The 26271-nt window shown below is 36.4% G+C and overlaps 1 protein-coding gene across 2 annotated transcripts in view; it reads right to left on the minus strand.

The window, feature by feature from the left end:
* Nucleotides 1-4100: 4100 nt before the first annotated feature.
* CCDC91 (coiled-coil domain containing 91) overlaps nt 4101-26271 on the minus strand; it is a 113271-nt gene continuing 91100 nt past the window's right edge. For both annotated transcript variants that reach the window (XM_033058594.2, XM_033058595.2), the window contains exon 13: nt 4101-5282. In XM_033058594.2, coding sequence (XP_032914485.1) covers nt 5163-5282 — 120 coding nt within the window. In that variant the 3' untranslated portion in view covers nt 4101-5162. The remainder of the gene's footprint in view (nt 5283-26271) is intronic.

Below are 26271 nucleotides of genomic sequence, written 5' to 3' on the forward strand. Positions count from 1 at the left end.
TTTGAGCTGCTAATAACCAACAGCAGAATTCCTGCGGACTTCCTGGGAGCACTTCCCAATCATGCTCTAAATATGTGATCTATTATCATAATAAAATACTGGGATGTTCAAGTAATGGAATTTTTAAAATTATTGCCACAAAAATAGAGACTGACCATGTATCACCATGACCAGTCATCTTTGGGAAAATTTATGCAGCAAGATTGACGTGAACACTTAAACAGTGCCCTAATTTGGTAGTAGTATAAGATCTGGAACATTCTTCAAAGTTCATTCAGCAAAAACAGTTCTGTTACTCCCTGGGTTAAAGAGACTCCTACAGCATTGTGTAGAGGGGGTGAGTTAGGACAAGATTCTTTTTAAATGCAGAGAGGCATTTGATGACCATCAATGGACCACTGCTGAAAAAAGAATGCCATTCACTTAGGCTTTTGAGAAAAGACAAAATATTTTAATTTGAAGGAAGAGAACAAATGCCAGAGATTTGACTTCTGATAGTGTTCTATACCTATTACTACAGACTCATTATCAAATTTGAAAAAAGAAATGATAAATTTTGTAGCATTTTGTTGGGAATCATATTTTTAGGATATGTGTATTAATAAATATCTGATTGTTTTACTAGTGTTCAGTGCTACACTATTTAAAATTGTTATCTGAAAAAAAAAGAATAGTTTGAGTTTATTCAGTAATAGTTTGTGCATTGTATTATTCAGGACAATGGAAAGCATCTAAAAAATGCTGGTTGTGTAAGTCTGAAATGTGAGGAATTACAGGCAATATAAGGAAATGTGAATCTCTGATGCATATTAAAATGGTTATAATTACATGGATAAAATATCAATATCATATCTACCAAGAAAAAATATTGTTACTATTATTGCTACTATCACAGGATAATAACTATAGTTATAATTATTATCGCAAAAATGATGTATCACTGAAAGGTGAAACAAATAAAAACCTGAGCAACTCAACAAACACAAAACTTGACAGTGCAACTTGGGTGGTTTTTCTGTGATGTTCTGCTGTTCAAATATGACTCTAATTCAGCAGCAGGACTATTAGTTGTTTTATATGGGCTTTAAAATTAATAAACAATGAAAACAATGGTAGCAGATGAATTTTCTTGAAGCCTCAGAAGAACAATATTCTTGGACAGAGCACAGAAAAGGAAACATTTTTTTTGTAAATTCCTACAAGAACATTGAATTGAATAGAAGGCATGAATTATACCCATGTAAAAAGTGTTTTCCAGTCCAGTGTTTCTTCAGCACATTTATGGACCATTAAAGAAAAAAGAATTCCACAGATGTTATAAAATCTTTCTATATATCATTCAGGATGTCCATATAGAAAAAAAAAAAAAAAATTTAAGAAAATCTCATCCACACATTAAGTCACTCCTGCAATGGGGTTTAAGGTGCCTATACAAAATCCATCTGATAACTGCAATAACACTGTATGTGATCTGAAAGTAAACATAAATTATATGAGTCCCCTTGATAAACAATTTATATTGGTGGGTAATTCCTTCCAGGAAACAAGACAAAATCTTATCACATGTTCCCTTCATCCAAGGGGTACTGAAAAATCTGTAAGCTCAAATGTGGGCACGGGAAATAGAGGAAGAGCAGGGTCTTGAGTATTGTAGGGGAGTTTTGGTGTGAAAAGGAATTAGGCACTCTAAGGTCATGTCTGCATGGATAATTTCAGACAGTCAGGAATTAGCCTCGCCATTTACTGAGCTGGCAGGACATGACACACTTCTGGTCAGAAGCCAACGTAAAGATGCACAAAAAATTCAAAACACTAAAGTGATCTCAGCCTCTGGAATGACTGCTCTTTTTCTCTGTCCTGCCACCTAATGATGGAGTGAAGGAATTCAATGGTTAAAGGAATTCAAGGGTAATCTGTCAATGAGATTCTTACACAAGGCAAAAATTCAAATATTCCTGTATCTTAAGTATTGGCAGTATACAAAACACATGTTGCCCATTATTCCCTTTTGTGCATGTCTTGCACACACATGGTCTCAGAGCCAATCTAGAATCCTGTAGTGGAAGCAGATAAAGAGCCAACAGAAATCTACAGAAATATAACCCAAATGTGTTGGACAGCAGAATGCCACAATATTCAGTATTAACTCTGTGTAAACTACTGGCTGCAAATCACCATGAAGTAAAAGTGTTAAAATAAAGTGAGCCTGACTAACACCAAGGAAAGACAGCACTTTAAACACTGGATCTACCGTTGCCCTACTTTTTAAGTCACTTCTAATACACACAGACTTATACAACAGAGTGTCCAACCCAGGTCTTTGTATAACAAGATTTATGGTTTCTTTCTAATATGAATTATATGACCATAAAGATAAAATGTTTATTATATGAGCTTTGTTGATGTCCTAGTTCTTCCATTTTCATTCTGAGAATAGGTTCCAGGGTTTCTTGTTCCTTCCAGTACAGTTTTGTCAAAATTTAAGGCTACCAGCCAGGCTTCAGAGGCAGATAAAGTTCTACCCCGCAGACATACAACATGCTATTTTCTCTTTTATGTCATTCTCCAGTTTGTATGTAGGAATAAAAAAATAATTTAAAAAAAGTGGTGTCAATTTCTAGGAGACAGACTGGATTATGCAAGCTTGTCCCTGGCTTTAAACTGAGAGAGAGTGGGCTCAGATTGGATATTAGGAAAGAATTCCTTTCTGTGAGGATGGTGAGGCACTGGCACAGGTTTCCCAGAGAAGCTGTGGCTGCCCCTGGAATGCTGGAAGTGTCCAAGGTCAGGCTGGATGGGACTGGGAGCAAACTGGGCTAGTGGAAGGTGTCCCTGCCCATGGCAGGGAGTTGGAACTGGATGATCTTAAAAGCCTCTTCCAATCTAGGCCACTCTATAATTCTATGATTCCTTTCTCCCAAATTTCCACAAACTCAGTTCTCCTATGGTTAGATAAAAATAATGAAAAATATCCCTAAGCTTTAAAGCTTTGGACGCAGTATGGAGAATGTGGAAGTTACTCTACGCTGCAAAGCTCACTTACTGAATAGGTGTGGTTTTGCTGTATAAGTAGATTTCTTCTCTGAGACTTGGAGTTTTGAATGTAACCACAGCTCTCAATCTGGTCTTGCACATCTGTGGTCTAGTCTGTAATTTTGCTTGCAGGGTAGAGAGGAAGATCAAAGGACTAAAACTGTCAGAGGTGAAAAAAAAAAAGTACAGTTCTCTATGACCATCAAAATATTCAAGAGCTGAAATTAAATAACACATGATCTAATGGGAAAGATACATCACAGCTGTCAGTGAAACTGGCATCTTCACCTTACTGACTCCAATCATAACCTTTTACCACATTTACATAGTGTTGTAAGTCAGAATACAAATCTCTTTATTAGGAGAAGGCTGACAGACACCTAAGGCTCTGGCTCTGAAGGGGAACACTTGGATATTTTTAGTAAAAAAGGAATATTGTTTCATGTACAGGCCTAGAACAAAACGAAGAAGTTCATTTAGGAATCTGCTCATACCACATTTCAAAAATTAAACACACATTGTGAGGAAGCGCTAGGCAATCAATTTCCTTTCACAGTACCTTGACATTCAAAAAACCCTATGGGGACATCTATGTCATCTTTGGTGCAGTGACAGAGACAAAAATTTCACTGGTTTAGGAACAGAAAAAGAGTAGGCAACTCGTTAACACCAAAGGATTTTCTTGTCTGCCAGAAAAAATGGAAACTGATCGGTCAATCAAATATCAAATAGAAGACTGGATTTTAATCCATTTGCAGGGTAAGGTCATTATCTAGTAAAATCAGCACTGTTTACTTCTTCAGTGCACCTTTGCATACACAAAATACAAAACCTTTGGGCTTGATTACAAAAATGAAACACGGAAAAATATTTAAATAATAATCTTAACTTTCTGTAAGACATATTTCATACTGCCAAATACGTATGCAACCATTTGGTGTTCTTTATTACTATAAGAAAACAATTTATGAAAAGAGCTGATGAAAAAAAATCAGCTAAACAAAAAAAACCCCAAAACACCTCCGAATAACAAGAACCACACTTAAAAAATGCCCATAAGCTCACCATAAGAGAGATCATTCTTAGTTTATTTACATACCTAAGCATGAACACTTATTTTCCCTTATTTCATTCAGAGCTCTTCTACAACTAAGGCCCCAGTTCTACAATCAATAGAGTGTAGGCACAGGAATTCCACTCCATCTGCTGTTAGCAAGACTAGAAAGACCTATGAGTGATCCAAAGTCCAATAATGTCAGTGGGGAGTTTTTCTATTTCCTTCCATGCACTTAGAAAGGGCATGTGAGGTCAGCAAGCTGCACTCCTCATTCTGTCAGAAATTCCACTGAGGCAGTGCAGTATCAGTCTCCACATAATTACATACATCTTCTTCCTGAAACTGAAGTCATTCACATTAATTGTAATTTCATGAGCAAATGACTTTTGGAATTCAGCTAGCTCTGTAAAACAGAAATCAAATACATAGTATACGTTGGTCATGGCAATGTTTTTGCATTACCCTGAACAGATGCACTGTTTAGTTTTTAGATTTTTTTGTTCCTAGAGCCGGATTTGTTTGTGAATTACTTAAATGCCTGACAACACTCTTATGTTTCAGTACTGATTCTTCTATTACACATCAAAAACAGTAAGAAATACTAAGCAACTCAGGCTCACCTGAGGCAATGGACTTGGGCAGATACCTTGGAAATAGAGATGAATTTGTATCTATGACCAACTAAACGTTTGTCTATACTTTTTAAAATACCAAAAATAACAGTGAATCACATTAACCCACGGTGCCAAATTCAAAACAAACATAACAGGGAAATGTTTTCATCACCGTCTTATCTAGAACTTCAACCATGGGCTACTAGAAAATATGAAAAAAAATCCTAAATAAAACAATTTTTTTCCAAGGATCTTTTTCCTTCTCATATTTGCTATCTGATAATAGTAGTTAAATAAATAAATAATTAGAAGAACATCATCCATGAACATTTCTGTCAAGAATTTGATATCAGTCTTGACTCAATGATACAACCCAAAAAGATTGGAATATATTCATAATTTGCTAGATGGAGATTTGCTGCTTCACAAATCACACTGCATCATCAGCACCGAGAATGTCAGTCTCTGTTTTCCTCTGGGGTCGGCTCTTCCTTTAGTAAAACATTTAACTGTTTCTGTGCACATGAAAGGAAAAGTTCCAAACTATGCAGATTTCTCTGACGGACAACTTCATCAAGCTGTTGAAATAAAAGAAGAAAAAAGGTCAATCAACTTTAATAAAATCTGAAAACAAATGCCAGCGTTTGTCAACAAAAATCCAACCATATTCGACACAAAAATTCAATAACTAAAGAACCTAAGTAATTTCAATGTGTATAATTTAATAACATCTTTTCAATGGAGTATTTGAGTTTCTCCAAAATAAAATAAAATGTACACAAGGCTAAAAGTAACTTTAAAGCTGTAAAATTCTACACAGTCTGAGAATGCTAAAGAGCCTAGGTGCCATGCTAGGTAAATCCCCACAGGAATTACAACTGATGCTTTTATTAAAAAAACACTGCTTCAGGTTTAAAGTGATCACTACATATGACTGCATATTCAAAAAATTCAAAGCCTACTAGTAACTTAAATGGCAACATGTTTCAGAGGAAAAAGTCAACATATTTGCTATTTACTTTGCTTGTTTCTACATTTTATTCCCTAATGCCAAACAATGTGAACTATATATATAAACATATCCTTGCAGTATAGCCAATCTTCCCCACCAAAAAAGATAAAAACACCATAGCAAAATTTGGCAGGTTATATCATATAAATGACAAAAATATGGTTTACTGAAAAGCATTTGAATTTTTAAACATTAATTAATAAATAAAACGGACCGAAAAATTCCTTTCATTTGAATGTTGAAGTTCAGATGTCAAACAAATATTATCACAACTGAGAGATGTTTTCAATTTGACTATCCTTTGATCAGCCCAAATTCAATTAAATACCCGTATAATGATGAGACACAGTGAAAGGTAGTGGTACAAGGCTAGTAAGGCATAAAAGTTATGCCACTCAAGGGAAAGGAAGTAATGGAAATTTTGAAGAAGTCAGCACTTCGGTCAGATTATTGTGCACAAGTTCATATGCAATAGAAAACTGAAGGTTTTTCAAAAAATGTGTCCTGACTCATGTATCTTGGACTCATGGCTTTAATTACAGCTTTCAACAAAAACTGATCTGTTTATCAATCAGCAGTCCAGCTAATTGCTCTAACATTTGAATGCTCATTTTGTTTTATAACTGATAGGCTGTTTTTAAAAATATCAACACAGAATGCAAGACAAGGATAGCAACAGCTTCCCACTTCACTTTGAAAATGCACTCAGAATAAAATTTGCAGCACTGTGATTTAATATACAGAGGGAAACATTTTTATGACCCTGTGCTTTTCTGCTCCGTGAGTTCCTCTAATTTGTGCAAAACCATGTAGTTAGAATATTTTGGCAATTTATTTCAACAGAGATGAAAAATGTATCAAATCTAGTCACCAGCAGAACACACACATATTTTCTAAACACCACAATCACAAAACTCTCTTTCAGCAATAGAAGGATAGAAACACAGGATGGTTTGGGCTGGAAGGGAATTTAAAGATCATCCAGTTTCAACCCCCTGTCTTGGGTAGGGACACCTTCCACTATCCCAGGTGGCTCAGAGCCCCATCCTACCCAATCTACCTGTGTTTCTACTTCTACAAATTTTCAGCTGTTCAAAATTTTGCATCTCTCTGCAAAAGCAGGCATTAGGACTCCATACAAGCCTGACGAGAACTTAGCCCACTGATTTACAACAGATTTTAAAGCAGATGTAGTTCAAATAAATGTCAGAAAAGTCTGTTCTTGATATATTCAACTAACAGCTACTACTGACAAGAAAATGGAAGAAACAACAAACTAATCTCTAAAGAAGATGTAAAGAAGAGTCTGGAACAAATGAACAAAAAACCCCTACTCTATTGTGCTGGTACATTTTCTCTGATTTGAACAGAATCTTGCCTCCTTCATATCTTCTGGACCAAAACATTTTGCTTGGGGAAGCTTGAAGATTTTTTTTTGTGCCTGTGATCCATATTTCTTTGGGGAATGAATGGACATAAAACTGAATTTTAGTGGTTTCCTTTTATTGCATATTATATCATTATACTGCTAGATAGTTGAGCTTTGACCATGAGCTTTGGTTAAACTCCGTTTTCTTTTCTTGCAGCCTTTCCTTGCAAATTCTGCTCTGAAGAGACCAGAATAGCTCACCAGATATGTGTTGTGATGTGCTGCTGTTAACTTCCTTTACCAAGGCTGCAATCTCAAATTGTATAGGATTTAATTTGTTTTGCCAAGTACTAAAGTAAATGTTTAACGTGTGTAGTGATTGGTTGCAGCATGAACAAACCAGAATTTCTTCAGACTTGAGCAGGATTTTAAAAGTCTCAAATGAATTAAGTACACATTTGAGGAGCCTTTGTTGAACTCAAGTGGTTAGTTGGTAGTCTCCATTTGTGCATTAAAAAAGCTTATTGCTTGTTAAAAGTTTATGTAAATGCAATAATATAAAACTTGAGAATTCAGTTCCCCCTTGTTTGCTCAGTTTATGAATATGCATTGCCTTGAGCAGGACATTCTAAAAATCTTCTATGCTGCATTAAATGACAAAACAATCTAGAAAGACTTGGGATCATCACATAATACAAAAAGAGAAGCAACAAATGACGCCGGCTTTGAAAATGGTACACTTGAATGTATTCAGAAGGAGAACATGCTTGTTAATGGGAAAATTGGCTTGGCTGGGAAATAAAACAAATGAAGCTTTGTTATATAATATATTGTTTAATGAACTGTTAGCAATGGACATAGCTTTTTTTGAAGAGTGCCTCCACATTGCTGTGCTCCTGCTTGCATAATATACCATAAAATGGGAAAATGTATAAGATATTTTAAATCTCACTTTTCCAAACAGTCTTCTCTCTATATTTTTAGGTCCTGTTCACGTCATGGAATGATCTCATTATCTAAACAAACATAAATGGACATCTGGCAAATTAAAAAATGAATGTGACTCATATGCAAATGTAATCAGTATGAATAACATATTTGGGCTGGAGCATTCTCACAACCAAACCAACCCAACTGTTTGATTCTATAGATGCTGAAAAATGCATCATGTTGATTCAGATCTGCCAAGAAAGGGCATTTTCCTACACCATACTGTCACTGTTGTCATTGCTGGTCAATATTTCTCTTTCACTCTATGAAATATATTAGTTCAAAGTTCCCAAATTCTTTCGGCTGTGTCCAGTTGGTGGAGTTTTAATTTGTTCAAAGCTTTAATATTCCAGAACTTCATTATTTTAAGTTACTCAACAGTATCTTCTAACTTTGCACAGATTTATTTTTTTTCTTTAAGAACCAGACGTTGCCCCCCTAGGCACTTGTATGGATCCTGCTGAGAAACTGGATATATGAGATTTGGAAAAAACACTTCTTGAATTCCACTCCTTAAATTCCCACTATCCTTCAGACATTTCATTTATCAAAAATGAGCAGAGTCTTGCAGGACTGTCCAATTCATTCAGTGCTGTTTGTTCCCCTCTCTTTAAAGCTTCAGTCCACTTCTCAGATCAAAATGCATTTCCACACTGCTTCTGGCCAAAGATGCCTGGATGGGACCCTCTGTGGGGTCTCACCTCACTCATATCCACAGGATATCCACCCAGGAAGATGTGCCTTTGAGCCATGCAAGGCATGACCTGAAGGCACAAGCCCCAGCAGAACTCCTGAGTGGATGCAAGAATTGTACTTGGGAAAAAATAAAAAAGGCACTGTATTACCAGCAGGAGAATGCTTCCACCCCTGGCTGCTCAATTTCACTTTCATCAACCCATCTCCTCCTGCATCACTGCATCACTTCAGCCACCCATAGCTCAAACCAAACCGAATCTAACCACTATTCTTAGCTCTACATTTCCCCAGATTTATTATCTTACCTTTGAAATTTCTGTGAAATGGAAAGAAACTCTACATGAGTCATGCCTGAGGTAGAAATTAGTTTCTTACACAAATAACTGAGTGTGCACATCCCCTATATCTTCCCCCTTCTGGCATTCATACTTTTCTTCCTCAATAAAATATTCATCAACTTTTAAAAATACCTCAAATTACTAGAGAGAAATGCACTCAGAATTCCATAAATAACTGCTGTATGTCAGAATTATACTCTCACTTTCTAGTAACTAATAAAATAGCACATAGAACATAAAAACACTGAAGGATATGAGATGAAATCCTGGTCTCACGACAGTAAAGGTATATTTTGTTATTAATCTCACCATGGCCTGAAGTTCATCCAGAAAAGTGAAGAAAACAAAATTCATGTTAAATATGGCTCTTCAATTTTCCTGTCTGTATAAATATAAAACTGTTTAAAAATATATTTTTCAAAATTATTTCTCAGATAATACAACTTCCCAATACCAAACGCATATGCAGCTGTAGAAATAGTAGCTACATTTATTCAAATACATACTGAAAAATTTACCTGTACTTCAAATGAAAATTAGAGGATTAATGTATTCAGTAGCAGTTCAGCTCACTACTCTGGCTCTGTGATACTAACAGGAGTAAAAACTGCAATCTTCTTTTTATCACAAAATTCAACAAACACAATGAACAGAGATTTAAAAAGAGCAAAGATGTTGAGGAAGAAAGTTTTTAATTGTACTTTTATTACTGGTTTTGTAGTTGATCACTCATAAAATAATTAAAAAATAATGTTGGTATATTGTAATGAAACCAAGCAGTTTCCCTAAGACGATAAAATAAGAAATAAGTTTTTGAGTCCCATTACTCTTCCAGGAAAAATGCAAAAAGGTTCATAAAGAAAATATTCCAGCAGTGATATTTATTCTTATATTCATCCATACAGGATGAAGGGCCAGCGGGGGAAGACTTAAAATCCTTAGAAGTATCCTTGTTACTCAAAGAAAATCATGTTCCTGCAAAGACAGGAAAATTTCAAATGCAAAATGAATGTTTTGGGAAATTCAAAACACAGAGCAGGATATGTGAAGAGAATGGGTTCTGAAGGTGGATTTAAGCAGCTGATAATAAGACTTTCCATTTATTTAGTGTTTACAAGTAGCTGCTGGTTGGCTCTTGAATAGGATTCATCACCAAGACATTTCTTTGAAGTTAAATGTTGATTAGCCACAGGAAATTATTACTAGACATCAGCCTGGCATAATTTCATATTTTTCAAAGGGCTTGCAGCATTTTTATATATTTCCTGTCTCCTCTCTTCTCCTCTTTGAGGAATGTTAAATAGAAAGGGGACATTTTGACACTTTTTTGACAAAAACAACTGAAGCTCTGTTGTAATAATTGGTAAGTAGTTTACCCTAGTTTATTTAGTCTTAATTTTTCTATGTATTTTTATTACTAATAAATATACTCAAGCTTTGTCTATTTCCTGTTTGCAAACTAACTGATTTCAATTAGTTATTTTTCTGTATGGTTTTGTATTATATAAATTTACTAACTAAAATCTTTTATATAAAAGAAAGTAAATACAAAGAATGATGAAAGGCATACTTCAGACTATATTTTTTTATAACTGAGTTAAACATCAGTTCAGAAGAAAATGAATGTAAGATTAAACTAACAATTCACATTTTTACTTGAAAAGATTCTGGAATAATTATTCATTTTATTCAATAGTTCTAACTTAGCACTGTTTGATCAACACTTAGATGGATATGTCCATGGAGAGCAGAACACTAGTCAAAAGTGCTGCTGCTGACAGATTGCTTCTCTAAATACTTTTGTATTTAATTATTAAGCAATAGAGGAACAAGTTTAAGTCCCTTTGAAATCAGTGGAATATATATTACTTAAGTATAAGGAAGAAATTATAGTGATGCTTGATTTGTTCATGTATATAAATAATTTACTGAAGAATTCTGGCAGTGGCACTCCCTCCTCTGTGCAGGGACTTGCTTGACAATGACAACATGTTAAAAATATACTGGAGCAGGAATCCAGGTATAACACAACTTCTTGCTTAGAGTCAAACATTGATGTTGCAACTGAATTCACCTTTAGGTATTTCTGTTTATCCTAATTACAAGTACATCTGTACCTAAAATAATTATCTAAAAATAGGTAATTATTTTAAAATCATTTTGGCATCAGTTTGAGCTATAAATTATGGTTATGGTCTTTCTGAACAATGGTTTGAACTTCAATTATAAGTGATTAAATAGTTATATTTTACATCTGTGATACTTTCTAAATACTTTTAGAGACAAAGTATTTTGCAAAAATAATGGCTTTTCATGTATGATCAAAACCTTAACTTTTGCAGGCTCCTCCTGGCCCAATTAATGATGCAAAGCACTGTTGCAACTTAGTATTAGGATTCTACTGTACTGGATATTGGCCAACAAACCCAGTCCAACAGACCCTTGCAGTGTAATTAAACACTCATCAGTGTCTTCTCACTGCTTGATGGGTCCATGCTCCTTTTTGAGGAAAATTTAAAAAAAGGGGTTTGTTTTGTTCAATTTTTATGATATATAGAAAGAATTGGTTTGTGTTTTCCTCCTCCACAACTAACCCACTTCGGTGAATGAGCCAGACAAGATCCTGAAAGGTTCTGTAGTTGCAGAAGTTCAGCTACATGCTAATATTTTCTAGTAAAACTATGGCTCCAGAACTCTTTCTCAGTGCACTAATATGAACTTCTCCCCACAGATTCAACAGAAGGCTTTAAAAAAATACCCTAGCACATTAAATAGATCATATAGAAAAATTATTACCTTGAGGAACCTGCAAATCTGAGAGCTGGATGAGGAAACAATGAACTACTTCCTCTCATTTCTATAATGGATGAGAAGGAAAACAGATCCATATGGTACATATGTGCTGCAGAGCTTATTTTAGAGTTAATCCCAGGGCAGGACATTTTTGTCTGTCCACCTGTGAATTTCTACTATTGATAACACTCTCTAAGTATATAAAAACAAGGTTCTTCATGGCTGTAATTTATACAGTATCTGCTGCACATTAGAAAGTCATCAGTGTTCAAGGCTCTAGGAAAGAGTGATGTTTAATAAATTATATTGCCATATGAAAATGGCTTTTTTTTACCTTTAAATAAATAATGCTGCAACTTCTAAACCTTAAGTATTTTATGCCCTGAATTTGATCATTAAATAATACCATATGCTGGACACATCTTTAAAACAGATTTGCTGAAGGTGGTGGTAAAACACCCTGTCAAATCTCTCAGAATCTCCACTGTCTTCCAGCTGGACCCAGGAATGTAAGAAAATACTATCTTTTCTTCATAAAAGTACAAGAAAGAAATTTGCTTTCAATCAAGGAAATTAGATGGAGTGCAAAAAGAACTAAAAGCAGTTGCAGCACCTGTTTAGACTACTGTAGAAGGTGAAAAATAGGCACTTTCTAAGCCCACAAAAAAAAAAAAAAAAGTATATTTATGTGCATTAGTACATGAGAAATCTCTGCAGTGACCTACCTACTTAACAGGTCACAAACATGGGTTTTCTTGACCAGATTATTTATAGATTATCCCCATACACTAAAAAAAGGAGTTACCACAATTGCATCTATAACTGCTGATTGGTCCAGAAATCTTATTGTTGTTGTTTTAAGTCACAGACTCAAGATTCTTAAAACAAACATACAGAAACACATGCAATCAGCGCCTTCAAAATCTCCGACTGACAAATGGTTAATATTTGGCCCTGGAAATGCCTGCACAGTTTCTGAAACACAATGGATTACAGTCTCCACAAGGCAGGCATGAGCAGAAGACTAACCACAATGTGGCCAAATTCATCAGATCACTTCCTCTGATATGAAAATAGAGAACAAGAAATTTACAACAGCACCTCAAGAAAGGATTTATAAGTGACTCAGGACTGGTTTCTATCCAGGCTTGTCAGACCCTGAGCGCTCATAGAGAAGTCCTTGATAGTTTTCTCCTAATCTCCAACTGTTTTAAGTAACCAAGGCAGTCTTGGGCACTATCACATCCTGATTTAATCCAGCTACAAATGACTTGGCAGAGATTACACAGGGCTCCTGTGGAGCTTCATAAACCCAAATTGCCTCTCTCCAGGAAAATGCCTAAAGACTATCAGACTATGTTTCCTGAAAAGCCATGAGTGCAGGGCTGGGTGATAGATCTGGTGTCAAAGATCTGCTTCATTTGTCAGTATGCAAATGTGCTCCAAACTAACCCACAGTAACCACACTTGGTTAAAAGCAGAAACAATCTTCATAGGCATAAAAATTGCTATTGTTATCAAACCAAATAAAAAATTATATCTGATGGGCACATATTGAGTCATGCTCACAGTCATGCCTTACAGTACCCAGATTATATCTACAGAACTGGATTAATTAAGCCTAACTAAAAAAGAAACAGCAAATATAGGCATTAATGAGAACAATCTTTTTTGTTACTGTGAATATGTATTTTGCATTATCTGTGAATAAGTATGCAAAATAGAAATAATCATTGCATCATAATGCTTGCAGTGTATACAGACTGAAAAAAAAAGACTCTAATAATGTGCATGAAACCACAGCTGAGTGACTGCTATTCCACTGCCATGGCTGTTTTCTAAACATCTATATCTGATGTGATCCTTCATGAACAGAAGGCTCAGCAGGAGCACAACTTTCTTGCCTCTAAGAAGGGTAAGAAGTGCTTGATAACACACATGACAGAGAATCACTGCTTTAGGCTGGAAGGTGAAAAAACTGTGTTACATGGAAAGCTGAAGCTACAAATAACGAGTCAGACTGTAAATAATCTACTTAGATATCAAGGAGACTGGAGTGGCATCGTGATTATCTGAAGGTTCCTGTGAAACTTTGACCCTATCTGCCACAACCTCTAAAGCAAAGTGTCCCCTAACAACACACTGGAGTTTGGTAAATAGAAGCAACAGGAGAAAAATCCCATCTCTTGGTTTTGAGGGACACTTGATTTAACAGCCAGGTTTTCATTTTAATGAAATTTTAAGTTGTGACAGGATGAAACAGTGCATTCTAGAAGTCATGGGCAAATATGATATCACATGAAATACAGGTATCTTTCTAAAATTACCACTGTGGGTTACAATTGATGGATTCACATGAAGATATTGAACAAGGAAAACCAGCCTGCAGCAAATCTGTGATAAATTTAGCATTAAATCTGTGGCAATACACATGCATTCGGGTAAGTAATTATACGTTAAGGTTCAAGGAATACAAAATTAATGTCCTACTATTCAGAAAGAAATTGTTGAGCCCGCATTTACTACTGCACTTCTTCAGTATTGAGAAGATTGAAGATAATGTTTTTTACTGACAGTAACATTTTACTCAGTTCGGAGTTTGAAGCCAAGCTGCTGTAGCAAAATTCAGGGCAGCTGCTGGCAAAGCAGATTCATAAAGCTGCAGACGCAACAATACCATCAAAGACAAGACCTCCTTGTTTCAAAATATGGAGATTGAGCACCCACTCTCGGCAGGTCATCACTTCCAACACCACAGGCAGGAAGATTCCAAAGGAGGAGGGAGAAATCACCAGCAGGACACAACAATCTGCAGCCTTTCTGCTCGACACAAGTCCAAATCCTTCCCGCAATGCCAGCCAGCAGAGACCCCTGGGATAGAGTGTATTCCCCAAAAATTCCTTGGGGTACCTGCCTGGCTATTCTGCTGCTTTTCCAGACGCAAATTTGTGTCAAGGCTTTGCCGAGAAATTACGCCCAGAACGTACAACCGCAAAGGGAGCAGCAGTTTTTCACATCGGCAATACTTCGTTTCACATTTCTGAAAAAAAAAACCAACCCAAAAAATAGAAGAAACTGCTGCTTAGCAGGGTGGGGTGAGGGGAAAGGGCAAGGGAGGGAAAAATATACTTGACCATATTATATGAGTCAGTAGCCTGCAGCCAAAGCAGAAAAATAACATATATACTTATTAACTATAAGTCATTGAAGCATTTTGCTGAATTTCTAACACATGGGTGAAGATTTGAATGCAAAAAGTAAACAGGAAACCACATCCCTTTGCTTCATCTGTCTAATCTTGCTATTGCTGTAGGTAAAAAAGTTTACTTCTTTACACATTTCTCTAGCTTCATAGACAACTCGATTAAGTCTCAAAGTTTGATCCCACTGGCTTTGCTGCAGGAATCCAATTGCAGGAAATAATCATAGGAAAGATTCATCAAAACACATGGTATGGCCAACTTTCCCGTTTACTTTTTTCAAATCAGAGTTCAGCAGAAGGATAAAAACAGCACAAGACATGTCCGAAAAAAAGAGCAAAGAAGCTGCAAGGTTTGGGGTAAAAATACCTTGAATTTTCCTGCATATAACCAACTATGAAAAGTCTCAAACAATTCCTCAGCTAAAAGAGTAAGCAGATAAAACTACTGACATTCAAGTATCTCCACATAAAAGGACTTTGGTGTAAATGAGAAGCAGCACAAAGAACCCAAACAAACCTTGAACTACAAATGTTCCTCAGCTGTAGGAAAACACAGCTCAGAACAGAATAAACCATCCTTATACACAAACTTATCTACTCATTTTATTTGTGAACAACAGAAAAAAAAATTGCCCTCAAAACTCTACAGCCAAGACAATTTGCCAATAATGTGACTTTGTGGTGGCTCTGCAATTACTCTGGGCTTATCTTATCCTGGTACATGGACAGAGAAATTCCACAGAGCACCTCGTTAAAACAACTGTGATTTCTGGATCTTTGCACCACAAAACTGCCCCTATCTGTCAGGGAAATGATGGAGAAAAGGGCCTTCTGTATTCCGCCCCTTTTTCTTTGGGCCTCAATTCCAGTGTAATTAAAATGGTATCATAAAAATCTAGGGATGGAAGAGACAGTGACCCAACTTCTGATCATTGCACTGGGAACTCATAATCAATCAGAGTGGAACAATTGCCTCTTCTCTTTTGCAATCTGACAGCCTTGCAGGTGCATGCCAAAATGCCTTTGCTGAGCACGGCCATCATTAACTTTCTAAGACTCTTTAGGATCCCCTTGGTGCTAAGAGGTACAGCAGGGACTTGAAAAAAGCCAAGAAGTTGACCTATGACTAAGAAAATAAAACTGCAGATGATATTCTTAGCTTTAATTAATCCAAGTGATCATATTGAACTGATTAAACTTTCCATCTAGGACAAAGCAATGTGGATTACACTAACTTAAAGATCAAATTCATAACTGCTGTTATGTTACAAAAATACCTAGTTGTACCTTCTCATAAATTCTGAATTAAGAAATGACAGTGAAATACAAATCTACTTACAAACATACAGATGAATTTGAAAGACAAAGACAGCAAATAATTAAGGTTTTATTTTAACAGGAACGACAAAAAATCCCCAAAGTCCTCCTCCTCCTCAAAACATTCACTTATTCAGTCTAATTGAATATTAAAAGTTTGACCTTTAAAATTCAGCTGACTAACTTTCTTACTAGGATGGCAAGATAAGGATATTCATGTTCATTTGCACACATGGATGCATTGATTTTTTTAGCCTTTGTTGTTCTTATTCTTTTTTTCTTTTTTTTTTCTTAAATTACCTCCTCTTGGTCAATCAAAAGGTCTTTTGAAAATGCCCATCAACAAGAATCACAAGTTGCACCAAAAACAATTTATCCCACGCATCTAATCAAGAACGTTGAATTTTTTTTCTCTGCTCAGTATCAAAACATATTTTGAGAACATCATATAGAGCCCAAACCAATCAATCTTCAAACAGATGATCTGGTTACAATTCTCACATTTCCAGAAGCATGGCATGAAATTCTAACACTGAGGGATGAATCAGGAGTAACACAGGAGAGCCTCACTTGCTGGGGGCCAGAGGTGTGTAAGGATGCGTCGCTTCCTCCCGTCACACACAGCCTTCCTAATGGACAACAGAGACTTTGGGAGCCTCTTCTGTCTCTGTATCAAATACTTGCAGAATAGAGGAATCCTGGATGACAGATCTTGCCTTTCCCTGGACCTCAGGTGTTGCCTAATCAGCTGATGATGAGAAAACCACACCACTCTCCACTGATAGATTTGGGTTGCATTTGTACAGTGCACACTGTGAGTCCTTATGCCTGTGAATACTCTATATCCACAGAGCCAGCTCAATAATTATGTGTTTGCAGAGCAAATCCAAAGTTACCCTCACAGTAATTAAGACTATATACATTGGATTAAAAACACAATACATCTCAATCACAAGAGCAGTTTTGAAATAGTGTAGCATCCAGTCATCTCATTGCTCAACATTATAATTCATCCTGTTATTTTTTTCTCTTTTTGGCTTTGATAGCACAATATTTTCTCAGTAATAATACCACTTGATTTCAGTTTCAGCTGGAATCTTGCCTGACTAAAGAGTACAGGCATAATCTCAGTCTTTGTAGATTTATACACTGTGGCACAAAAGGATATATGAAACAGTTTTAACTTAAGTAAAGAATTTCAAACTCTGGCATTTTTATGCTAAAGTAATTGCAGAAAACCCTACAATAGGTTATGTATGTAGTTTCAACTAAATTGCTTTCATCAGCATAAATGATCACTCAAAGAGTTTGAAAACTATGTTGGTTATTTAACAATTTCCTTTGTATTTCAATGAAACTAAGTGACAGAGAATTGTTTTGTTTGTTTTTTTTCCCCTTTCCATTTGTTAAAGACAGAGAACTATAATTTCCAGGAAATTAAAAATTCTCTTGAATGCATGATGTTTCACTATTGAAAAGTGGCAGAAAAACATCAAAATGTTCTCTGAAGAAAAATGCCTGATAGGATCAATTGATAGAAACACTATATTCCTTCACAGGAGACTACAATTTCCTCTTAATATTTAGAAACAATAATTTCAAAGCTTATAGAGACCTAAAAGTCCAGGAAGAAATGCCAGGCTCACTTCTGTATCCCATGCAGATACATCACAATGCTTCAGGATCCTTATACACAGAGGAGAAAAGGAGAGCCAGGTGCACCAAACTCATCTTACACTACAACTTCCCATAAATCCCAGGCTTAATCCTTTGGATTTATGCTGCTCTTTGAGTTGGGTAAAGGAGCAGTGTGAAAATGCTCCTAAAGCCTCAATGTAAATGTTTCTTTAATCCTATTAAAGCCACAAAACAGGCCCAGCTGAAGGAGCTGGAAACTGAGCTGAGGAACTCTCAGTGACCCCACCACTGCTGTCTCTCTTGGCACTGTCCTGTTGGTCACAAGTTCACCTGGGAATGGCACAGATGTCCTGACACCAGGTGGATTCAGGACATCACCGTGGGGACCCCTAGGACACACTGGATGGTGACGTGTTCTGCAGTAACACCAGGTTTTGCACTGGTAACTTGCAGCAGATGAGTTATTAAAATAGCTGATACAAAAACAGAAAATAGGATTAAATATTTTTGAATGCCACTTTGTTGCATTACACAGAACTTTTATGTTCCCCAAACATGACACTGAATTCAGCCACAAATGATACAACTCCATCGCTTTTCTTTAAAAGTCAGAAGAAGGGGGAAAAGTTGAAAGAAAAATACTCAAGGTGACACCACACTTTAAAAACTGGGAAACTGGTCTGTTAAAATGTGTTGGTGGTAACATTTAGGGTTTGGACTCCCATTAATGGGGCCCCAGGGAAAATATAAACACTCTTTCTGAAATTAAATCTTGAGTTTGCCCACCGCAGTCTTGTTTTCAGCTTCAGCTGCTGGCACGTCAGCCTGCAATTGAGGCCTTGCATCAAATGCCAAGCCAAACATTCAGGAACAAGAATGGTAATGACACCCTATTTTGTTCTAAGGCACATTAAAATATAGCGAGTATTAAAAAAAAAAAAAGGCAAAAAGATCACTCATTTGAGATTAATAGCTTAAAAGAAACTGATTTTTGTAACTTCTCCCACTTGCACTTGTCTTCAAATAATAAACTTTCAAAAGAAAGCTGAGCTTCACTCTTGAAATGAAGCACACTTGCAAAACAGTAACACATATCAAGGTTTTGATAATAACTGCCTATGGGCATAAGCTTTACCTACAAGAGCTCCAAACTAAATTCCCTGGTTTTCATACACGATTTTGCAAGTGACTTAACATGAACGGATCAATAAATGGAAGCCACTTATTTGTAACATAAGTTTCTCAGGTGGGATCCTTCCTATTCACAGGGACACGATATAGCAATATCAGGACTTTGTTACTGGAATACCTCCTACCAGTATCTCTCTAAGTTACCTCTTGTATTCCCACATTCTTTTCCTAGACACTGTGTTCAAGGTGAGAGTGTGTTGCTCCAGATATTAGTTTTTCCCTCTCTCTCCCCAAAATCCCCAGCCTTCTGTAATCTCTCCATGTACAGTAATTTCACAATTATAAGCTGCACTGAGTATAAGATGCATCTCCAGGTGCCAGCAACTTTTCATTCTTTGTCCATACATAAGCCGCACCTGATTATAAGCTGCACATTACAATACAGAGTGTGATAAAAGGTATCTGTTCTATCACCATCTGTTGAGGGTGGGGACAGTGATCCTTATCTCCATGGCAGATATTCTGTTAATGGGCCATCCACTGAAACCAGGCAGGGCATTGTTCTTTATCTTTTCACAACCCATCCTTCCTCCAGCGAGTCATTTTCTGCTAATGGCCCATTGAGTCCCACTGTGGGACTGATAAAATTACTGCATCCCATTGGAAGTTGCTCCAGCCAGGGGGAAGAGCCCAGCACTCCTTACCAAAATAAAACAGAGGTTATGGGACACTAAGGAGCCCCTTTCTCCACTGGACTCCAGAGGAAAACTGGATTTCTCCACATCACCACTGGACCTCCAGAGGGAAACTGCACCTTGTACAGGAGCACTGCTCCAGCTGAATCACATCTGTCACTGCAGGAGGATGCAGCCACCATTTAATGGGACTGCTGCCAACACCCTGCCTGTCAGGGTGTCAGGTTGTACTCTGACTGTGTCAGGGTTTGGAGTTTGTTTCTTTGTAGTACTGTATTTCTATTTTAATTTCCCTAGAAAAGAACTGTTATTCCTAATTCCCATATTTTTGCCTGAAAGCCCCTTGATTTCAAAATTATAATAATTTGGAGCGAGGGAATTTACATTCTCCATTTCAAAAAGAAGCTCCTGCCTTTCTCAGCAGACACCTGTCCTCCAAACGAAAACAGCAACTTTTCGTTCTTTGTCCGTATATAAATCAAACCTGATTATAAGCCGCACTTTGGGTTCGGACCAAAATTTTAGTCAAAATGGTGCGGCTTATAATCGTGAAATTACTGTAGAGGGATCTAGAGTAAGGGATGCAGTGCAAGATACAGCCCCTGTTCCAGGTAAGGAATTGGGATTTCTTTCCCAAGAAGGGAATAGTCATCCCTGCCTATCCTAATCCCAGTTTCTGTGATGTTTCATGACTCATAGGAACTTCCCTGATATGGGAAAAAGCCTTGATCTAACAGATGGATTTTCTTACACAAACACTGCTCTGAGACACTCAATCCCTGATGTGAATCTGGGTTGAAAATTGATCTGACTCAGAGAGTAGACTGTACTCCTGACTCAATCCAGGGATTAACAATAATTTACCTGCCCTGTGTAGTGAATTTGAAGAAGCTGCCAATTTACCAAGGAGACAGAGGCAAGGGCGCACCAGGAATTCATACAGGATTTTCTCCATCGCTACCACACAATGTTAACTTGAAGAGTATAAGAGATAACATACTTTAGCCCACTACCCAATAAAAGGGGTGAATTCTAAGCTTTATCTTTAAAATCAGATCCTCAATATGAATAACAAAGTGAGACCAAGTAGGTGTCAGTTCATGGCCTAACCAGTAGCACTGTGTAGAAGCCCTGCACTGTTATCTGAAGACTTCATGGATTTCATTAACCAGAGGGTGGTGAGACACTGGAGTAGCTTGTCCAGAGAAGCAGTGGATGTTCCATGCCTCGAAGTGTTCAAGGCAGGGCTGGATGGTGCCCTGGTGGGACAGGTGGGAGGTATCCCTGCCCATAGTGGGGGTGTTGGAACCCAACATGATTTTCCAGGTCCCTTCCACACCAAGCCCCTGGGATTCCATGATTCAGGTCTGAAAGCAGCAGATTTGTGTGTTTGCTGTGTCTCCTCTGGAGTGAGGAATTAGAAAGAGGGCAGAGTGCTGGATCCTTGTTGGTGTTGTAAGCTAGAGGTGAAAATGGTTGCAGCAAACACTTTTTAACCATGCCAGCATATCAGTCCACAACACGAATCATATCAGCACTCCTGCTGGAACCATAAAGTCAACCATAAATTTTAAAAACCTGAATATTACATGTAATAACCTGCAGTAACGATAATACCAGTCTAGTTACTTAAGTTTATAGTAGTACTATATGGGAACAGTTCTTTTCTGTTCAAGACATTAGTAGGTAATTTAAAAGCCTTCCAAAGCACACAATTTCACATTCATATGGAGTACATTTCTGAAAAACAGGTATAGAGGTCTCTTATTTTATTTCCATTCATCACCATGTCAGCTGCATAACTATCTACTTTATTAGAAATAAAATAATTGAGCAAATTTACTTAAAAGAAAATAAATACTAGATGTGTACAGCTGAAAAAAAATCAGGCAATATAAGTAAAATAAAAGCAGTAATTTCTAATCTAAATGTGATTAACACCTGAAGAATCTGAGGTCTTGGGTTTAGGGTTACATTAGGATTCACGTTTCAAGAGGAGATTCTGTGGAGTTGCAATGGTTACTGCCAGTAGATGTATCATAAAAGGAGTTATCATCATGCATGCGTGGAAGCACAGAGAGGAAAGCAAAGGTGCAGCCATCAACAGAAGGTCAAGGACTTCTCAGCTAAATAGAGATGTTACCCACATAATGAAAGATTAGAAAGCATCCAATTCAAATAATTTCAGGAAAGACAAAATATAGATAACCAGTAGTTGAACTCTATGTAAATACCTAGGTGAACAGAAAACCAAACTGCTTTTTAAACCACTTTTTAATTTTAAAAATTTGCTCTGATTGCAGTTAGGACAATAAGTGTGAAGATTGGTGTATGGGTAAAATGAAAATGGGTCCAGCCTCGTGACACTTCCTCAGTGGCAGAAACACCAATTACATAGAAAGATTTGTCTACAATAATAAAGTCACCTTTGAAAGTAGAAAATTAAAGATCAATAGCAAGAAAAAACACACTGTTTTTTCTGTCTGATAAGACAGGTCAATAAGCCAAAGTTATTTCCAATTAAACTGATGTTTGAAGGTGTTTTCTGGTAAAAATATTGTTTTAAAAATCTTTTTTACAATCATAGCCAGTTTCAGCCACCAGACAGACATCTTACTTCTCTCTCTGTACTGATCTTCCTCATTCATTTGATCTAATTCTTACTACAAAAAGAGTTGTAAATTGCAATGTCGTTATAAAGACTATGTGACCTATATGATAACCAAGATATTTATGCAAATATTTTAAAGAACTAAAATTTTATTTCAACAGCAATCCTTGATATGTAAAAGGAGAACATTTAGTCAAATTTGTTTAAGAAAAACTTAAGAAAATGGACCATTTTCTGTGATGGTTCTGATGGATGAATAACAGAGTAAATATGTAGAGGTGTACATATCTTCTCATAAGGACAGATTTCAGGAGAGAATTCCAGACAATTGCTCAGACAATTTGAAAACTCAAAGGAATTTGCAGCAGCCTCTCCTCAACAAATATAATTAAACTTGAGATTCACACATTCTTTTTCAGTCTTTACCTTAAATAACTAAATGTAAGATAATAGTTTCCATCATAAAACCTTCTCTTAAAATATCAAAGAATGAGGAACTTGCACAGAAAATATTTTCCATTTTAAGAAAAAAATCTTCATAGATAACAGGGGCTATAGCAATTTTATAAAAGATCTGTATTGGGAAAGGTGCTTTCAAGATAGATTTACACAGGCTTTGCTGCTAAACTACAAAATCAAACATAAAATCCCCAAGAAGTTCTAAAAGTGCATTCATGATAAACCAGATCTGTATTAATATATTTGATCATAAAACATAGCACATACCACCTAAAAACCCCCTGAAATGGGATTTTGTACCATCACCAACCCCAAAAGTCAGTCTACCAGTTAGAAACCTACTCAAAAGGTGAAAACAAAGGTCTGCTTGTTTCCTTCAGACAAAATAAACATAGAAAATGCACTCTATAAATAGAGTCTATTATTAGAAATAACCTTGAAAAACAAGAATAACCATGGAGCAAATTAGTTGTTTTAATCTGATTTACTGTCAGATTATGTCAGATATGTCCTGCTCTCTTGGATACAATTGATCACTATTTTTCTTCCCTTAAAAAGCATTGTGACTACACTGCATCCATGCACAGAATGAAATGCACAATTCCCCCTTCAAATGGTAAATATTTGTTGCAGAATAATCCTACTGAAAGTGGGAAAAGGTATGACTTGCTCTTGTTTGGAATAAGCTGACTTTCTATAAAGTATAAAACAGTATTTTTCAAATATTACAAGTCTTTTTCAGAAAAGAGAAAAATAACTCTGGTTCTTCTGGTTACATGGCAAAGAGCCAAGCTGCCTGTCCTGGCACAATTCATACATTCCTGGGATGGGCTTGGAATTCTGTTTTCCAAAAGCACCTGTATTATTACCAAACTAAAGGGGTAATTCCTCTATGCAAAATGAGAAGAGAAATTTGTTGGCTTTTTTTTCCCTTTCCTGTGAGACAGACATGGCTTATACCAGCTTGCTAGTGATTCTTAAATATAAATACTGTGGTGGAAATAGGCCCTTAGTTTCTGTAACAGCAGAAAAACATTATCTATTAAATATAAAACCCCCCAAAGTATCTCTTTGTCTATTCTCAATTCTGCAGTATTTTGGTAAGTATTAGTCAGAGAAATGTTTAGTTCTGTTTTCTTCTAAAGGTTATGAGGCACAGCTGCACAAGTCATGTGGGAACACACAGTAGTACAGTGAGTTTTGTTATGATGGTGACACCTCTTCTCTCAGCATCCGACCCTTAAATCAGGATGGGAGTGCATTTATGACAAGTGTCTGACCTTCAGGGAAACAGGGGCTGCATTAAAAACAAATCTGTCATTCCTGTGATTGCTCAAGCCCTAGCAGTTTTTCCCTGACAGGCCAAAATATGCCCTTTAAAGCCAACGAGAACTGTGTACAATTAAGAGACAAAAGGTGACTGATTAATATCCTCAGCTTTGCTGTCAGAAAACAAGCAGTAGATTTTCCTGAGGGGAGATGAATGTCAATGTAAATAGGAAAAATTAAAATTTGCTTGTTGGATAGGTACTCACCTCATGAAGTGAATCTTTGTAATTTAGAAAAGTTCTTTTAATAACCTGTTCAGCACAAGATTTATTTGGTAAAAAAACTTCTCCTCTTGTGACTTACTCTCGCTTTTGTATACCAACTTCAAGAATTAATTTTTATCTCTGTACAGCTAATGGTCAGAAAAATTAAAAGGTACACAAATAATAGGTACAATAATACACTAGATCACTGGGGGTTTTTCTGCTGTAAATACATAATAAATAAATAAAACATATTGAATTAATATTTTTAAGCATTCAATTGGAATGAATAGACAGTAAATTACTGAACTATGGCATTTATAAACAACTTGCCACATGTTGCAAGTTACAGCACAGGCAAAATAACTGAATATTACAACAGAACACTTTTGTAAACCTCTATTCAACAAGACTTCCTAACATTTGTGTGATTTCAGAATTGAGAAAGCTTAGTTTTTAACAAAAGGTTTTGTTGAAAGTTTTTAACATTTGCAGATTATGGTCAAGAAGAGAGAACACTGTCCAATTGTGAAAAAATAAGAAGCAGAGCAAATAATTTGCTGATCTTTCTAACAACTAATAATTGGATACAGATCTTAGTTTGAAGTACAGCAGTGATCAATCAGAATTTTTATGAGACACCTGGAAATGTAAAACTCCACCAGAATTTTCTGGGTGACATTCTGGTCTGTATAGATATTTCATGACAAACAGACATACTTGCTGAAGTCAGCAGTACATAACTTTCAATATTTTCATTCAGTTATTAAAAAACTATTTTTATTAAGTTTGTTTGGTTCTTTTACTTCCTATCTGCAAATTAATTAAAAAAAATCTCAGCCAGTCATATAAAATGTAAATGTATTTCAGAAATTGTCCTCATAGAACAGCAGGAGCTACACAACATCTATAGGTCCATATTATGAATGCAAAGAAAAGGTCAACACACAGCCTCATAATAAGATTAAGAAGCAAAGAGATTAATATACTGCAATGCTGACATTATTTTATTCAGATATTGCTTATCTGTTATTTTTCTATTTATTTTCAAGCTTATTTTCAGTTCAGAAAAGAAGCATTACTTCCTTAAGTCAGCTGGTTTGGCTTCTCTCAGGCCAGTGGATTCTGAAAATTCACCTTACTACCTTAAAGCAATTCCCGTCTTTCACTCTTCATCTTTATGGACCACCAGGTGCAGGCAGCATCTCCTTTTCTTCACATCTTGTACCAGTGAGAGGAGACAAAGTGCAAGCAAAGAATGAGGGAAAAACTGTGATCTGGAGCCCACTTTACACAGGGAATGATCACACTTCTCCTTTGTTCACATATCTGGAATGCTTACAACACACCTCCAAAATTTCAGTCAACCATTGGACCACATCACATTCAGGAGGAAACAACAAATGTGAAAGTTCCTTGAAACTCTCACAAACTGCACTTTGGGAAAAAGCTTTGTTTATATCCACTTAATTCAACATCAACCAACTCAAGCAAACTGGTAAACGGGCCAAAGCCCCACCTGAAGTCCATAAAAACTGGAGCATGTCTTTATACTCCAAACAGAACAACATGCACCCATTAATCAGATTTTAGTCAAAAATATTACAGCAGCAATGGAGTTGGGCAGGTCAGTGAAGGGCACTGCATTTCCTCTGTTTTGTAGCCCAGGGATCAGGGTTTGGGAACTCTAATCCTAAGCCAGGGTTTACAGGACATTATGCTCTACTCCTTGCACTGCTCCCCAGGTACCAACACAAACGTGGATGTATACACCTACATGTGAG

Source organism: Catharus ustulatus, chromosome 4, assembly GCF_009819885.2.
Source record: "Catharus ustulatus isolate bCatUst1 chromosome 4, bCatUst1.pri.v2, whole genome shotgun sequence".
Classification (NCBI taxonomy): domain Eukaryota; kingdom Metazoa; phylum Chordata; class Aves; order Passeriformes; family Turdidae; genus Catharus; species Catharus ustulatus.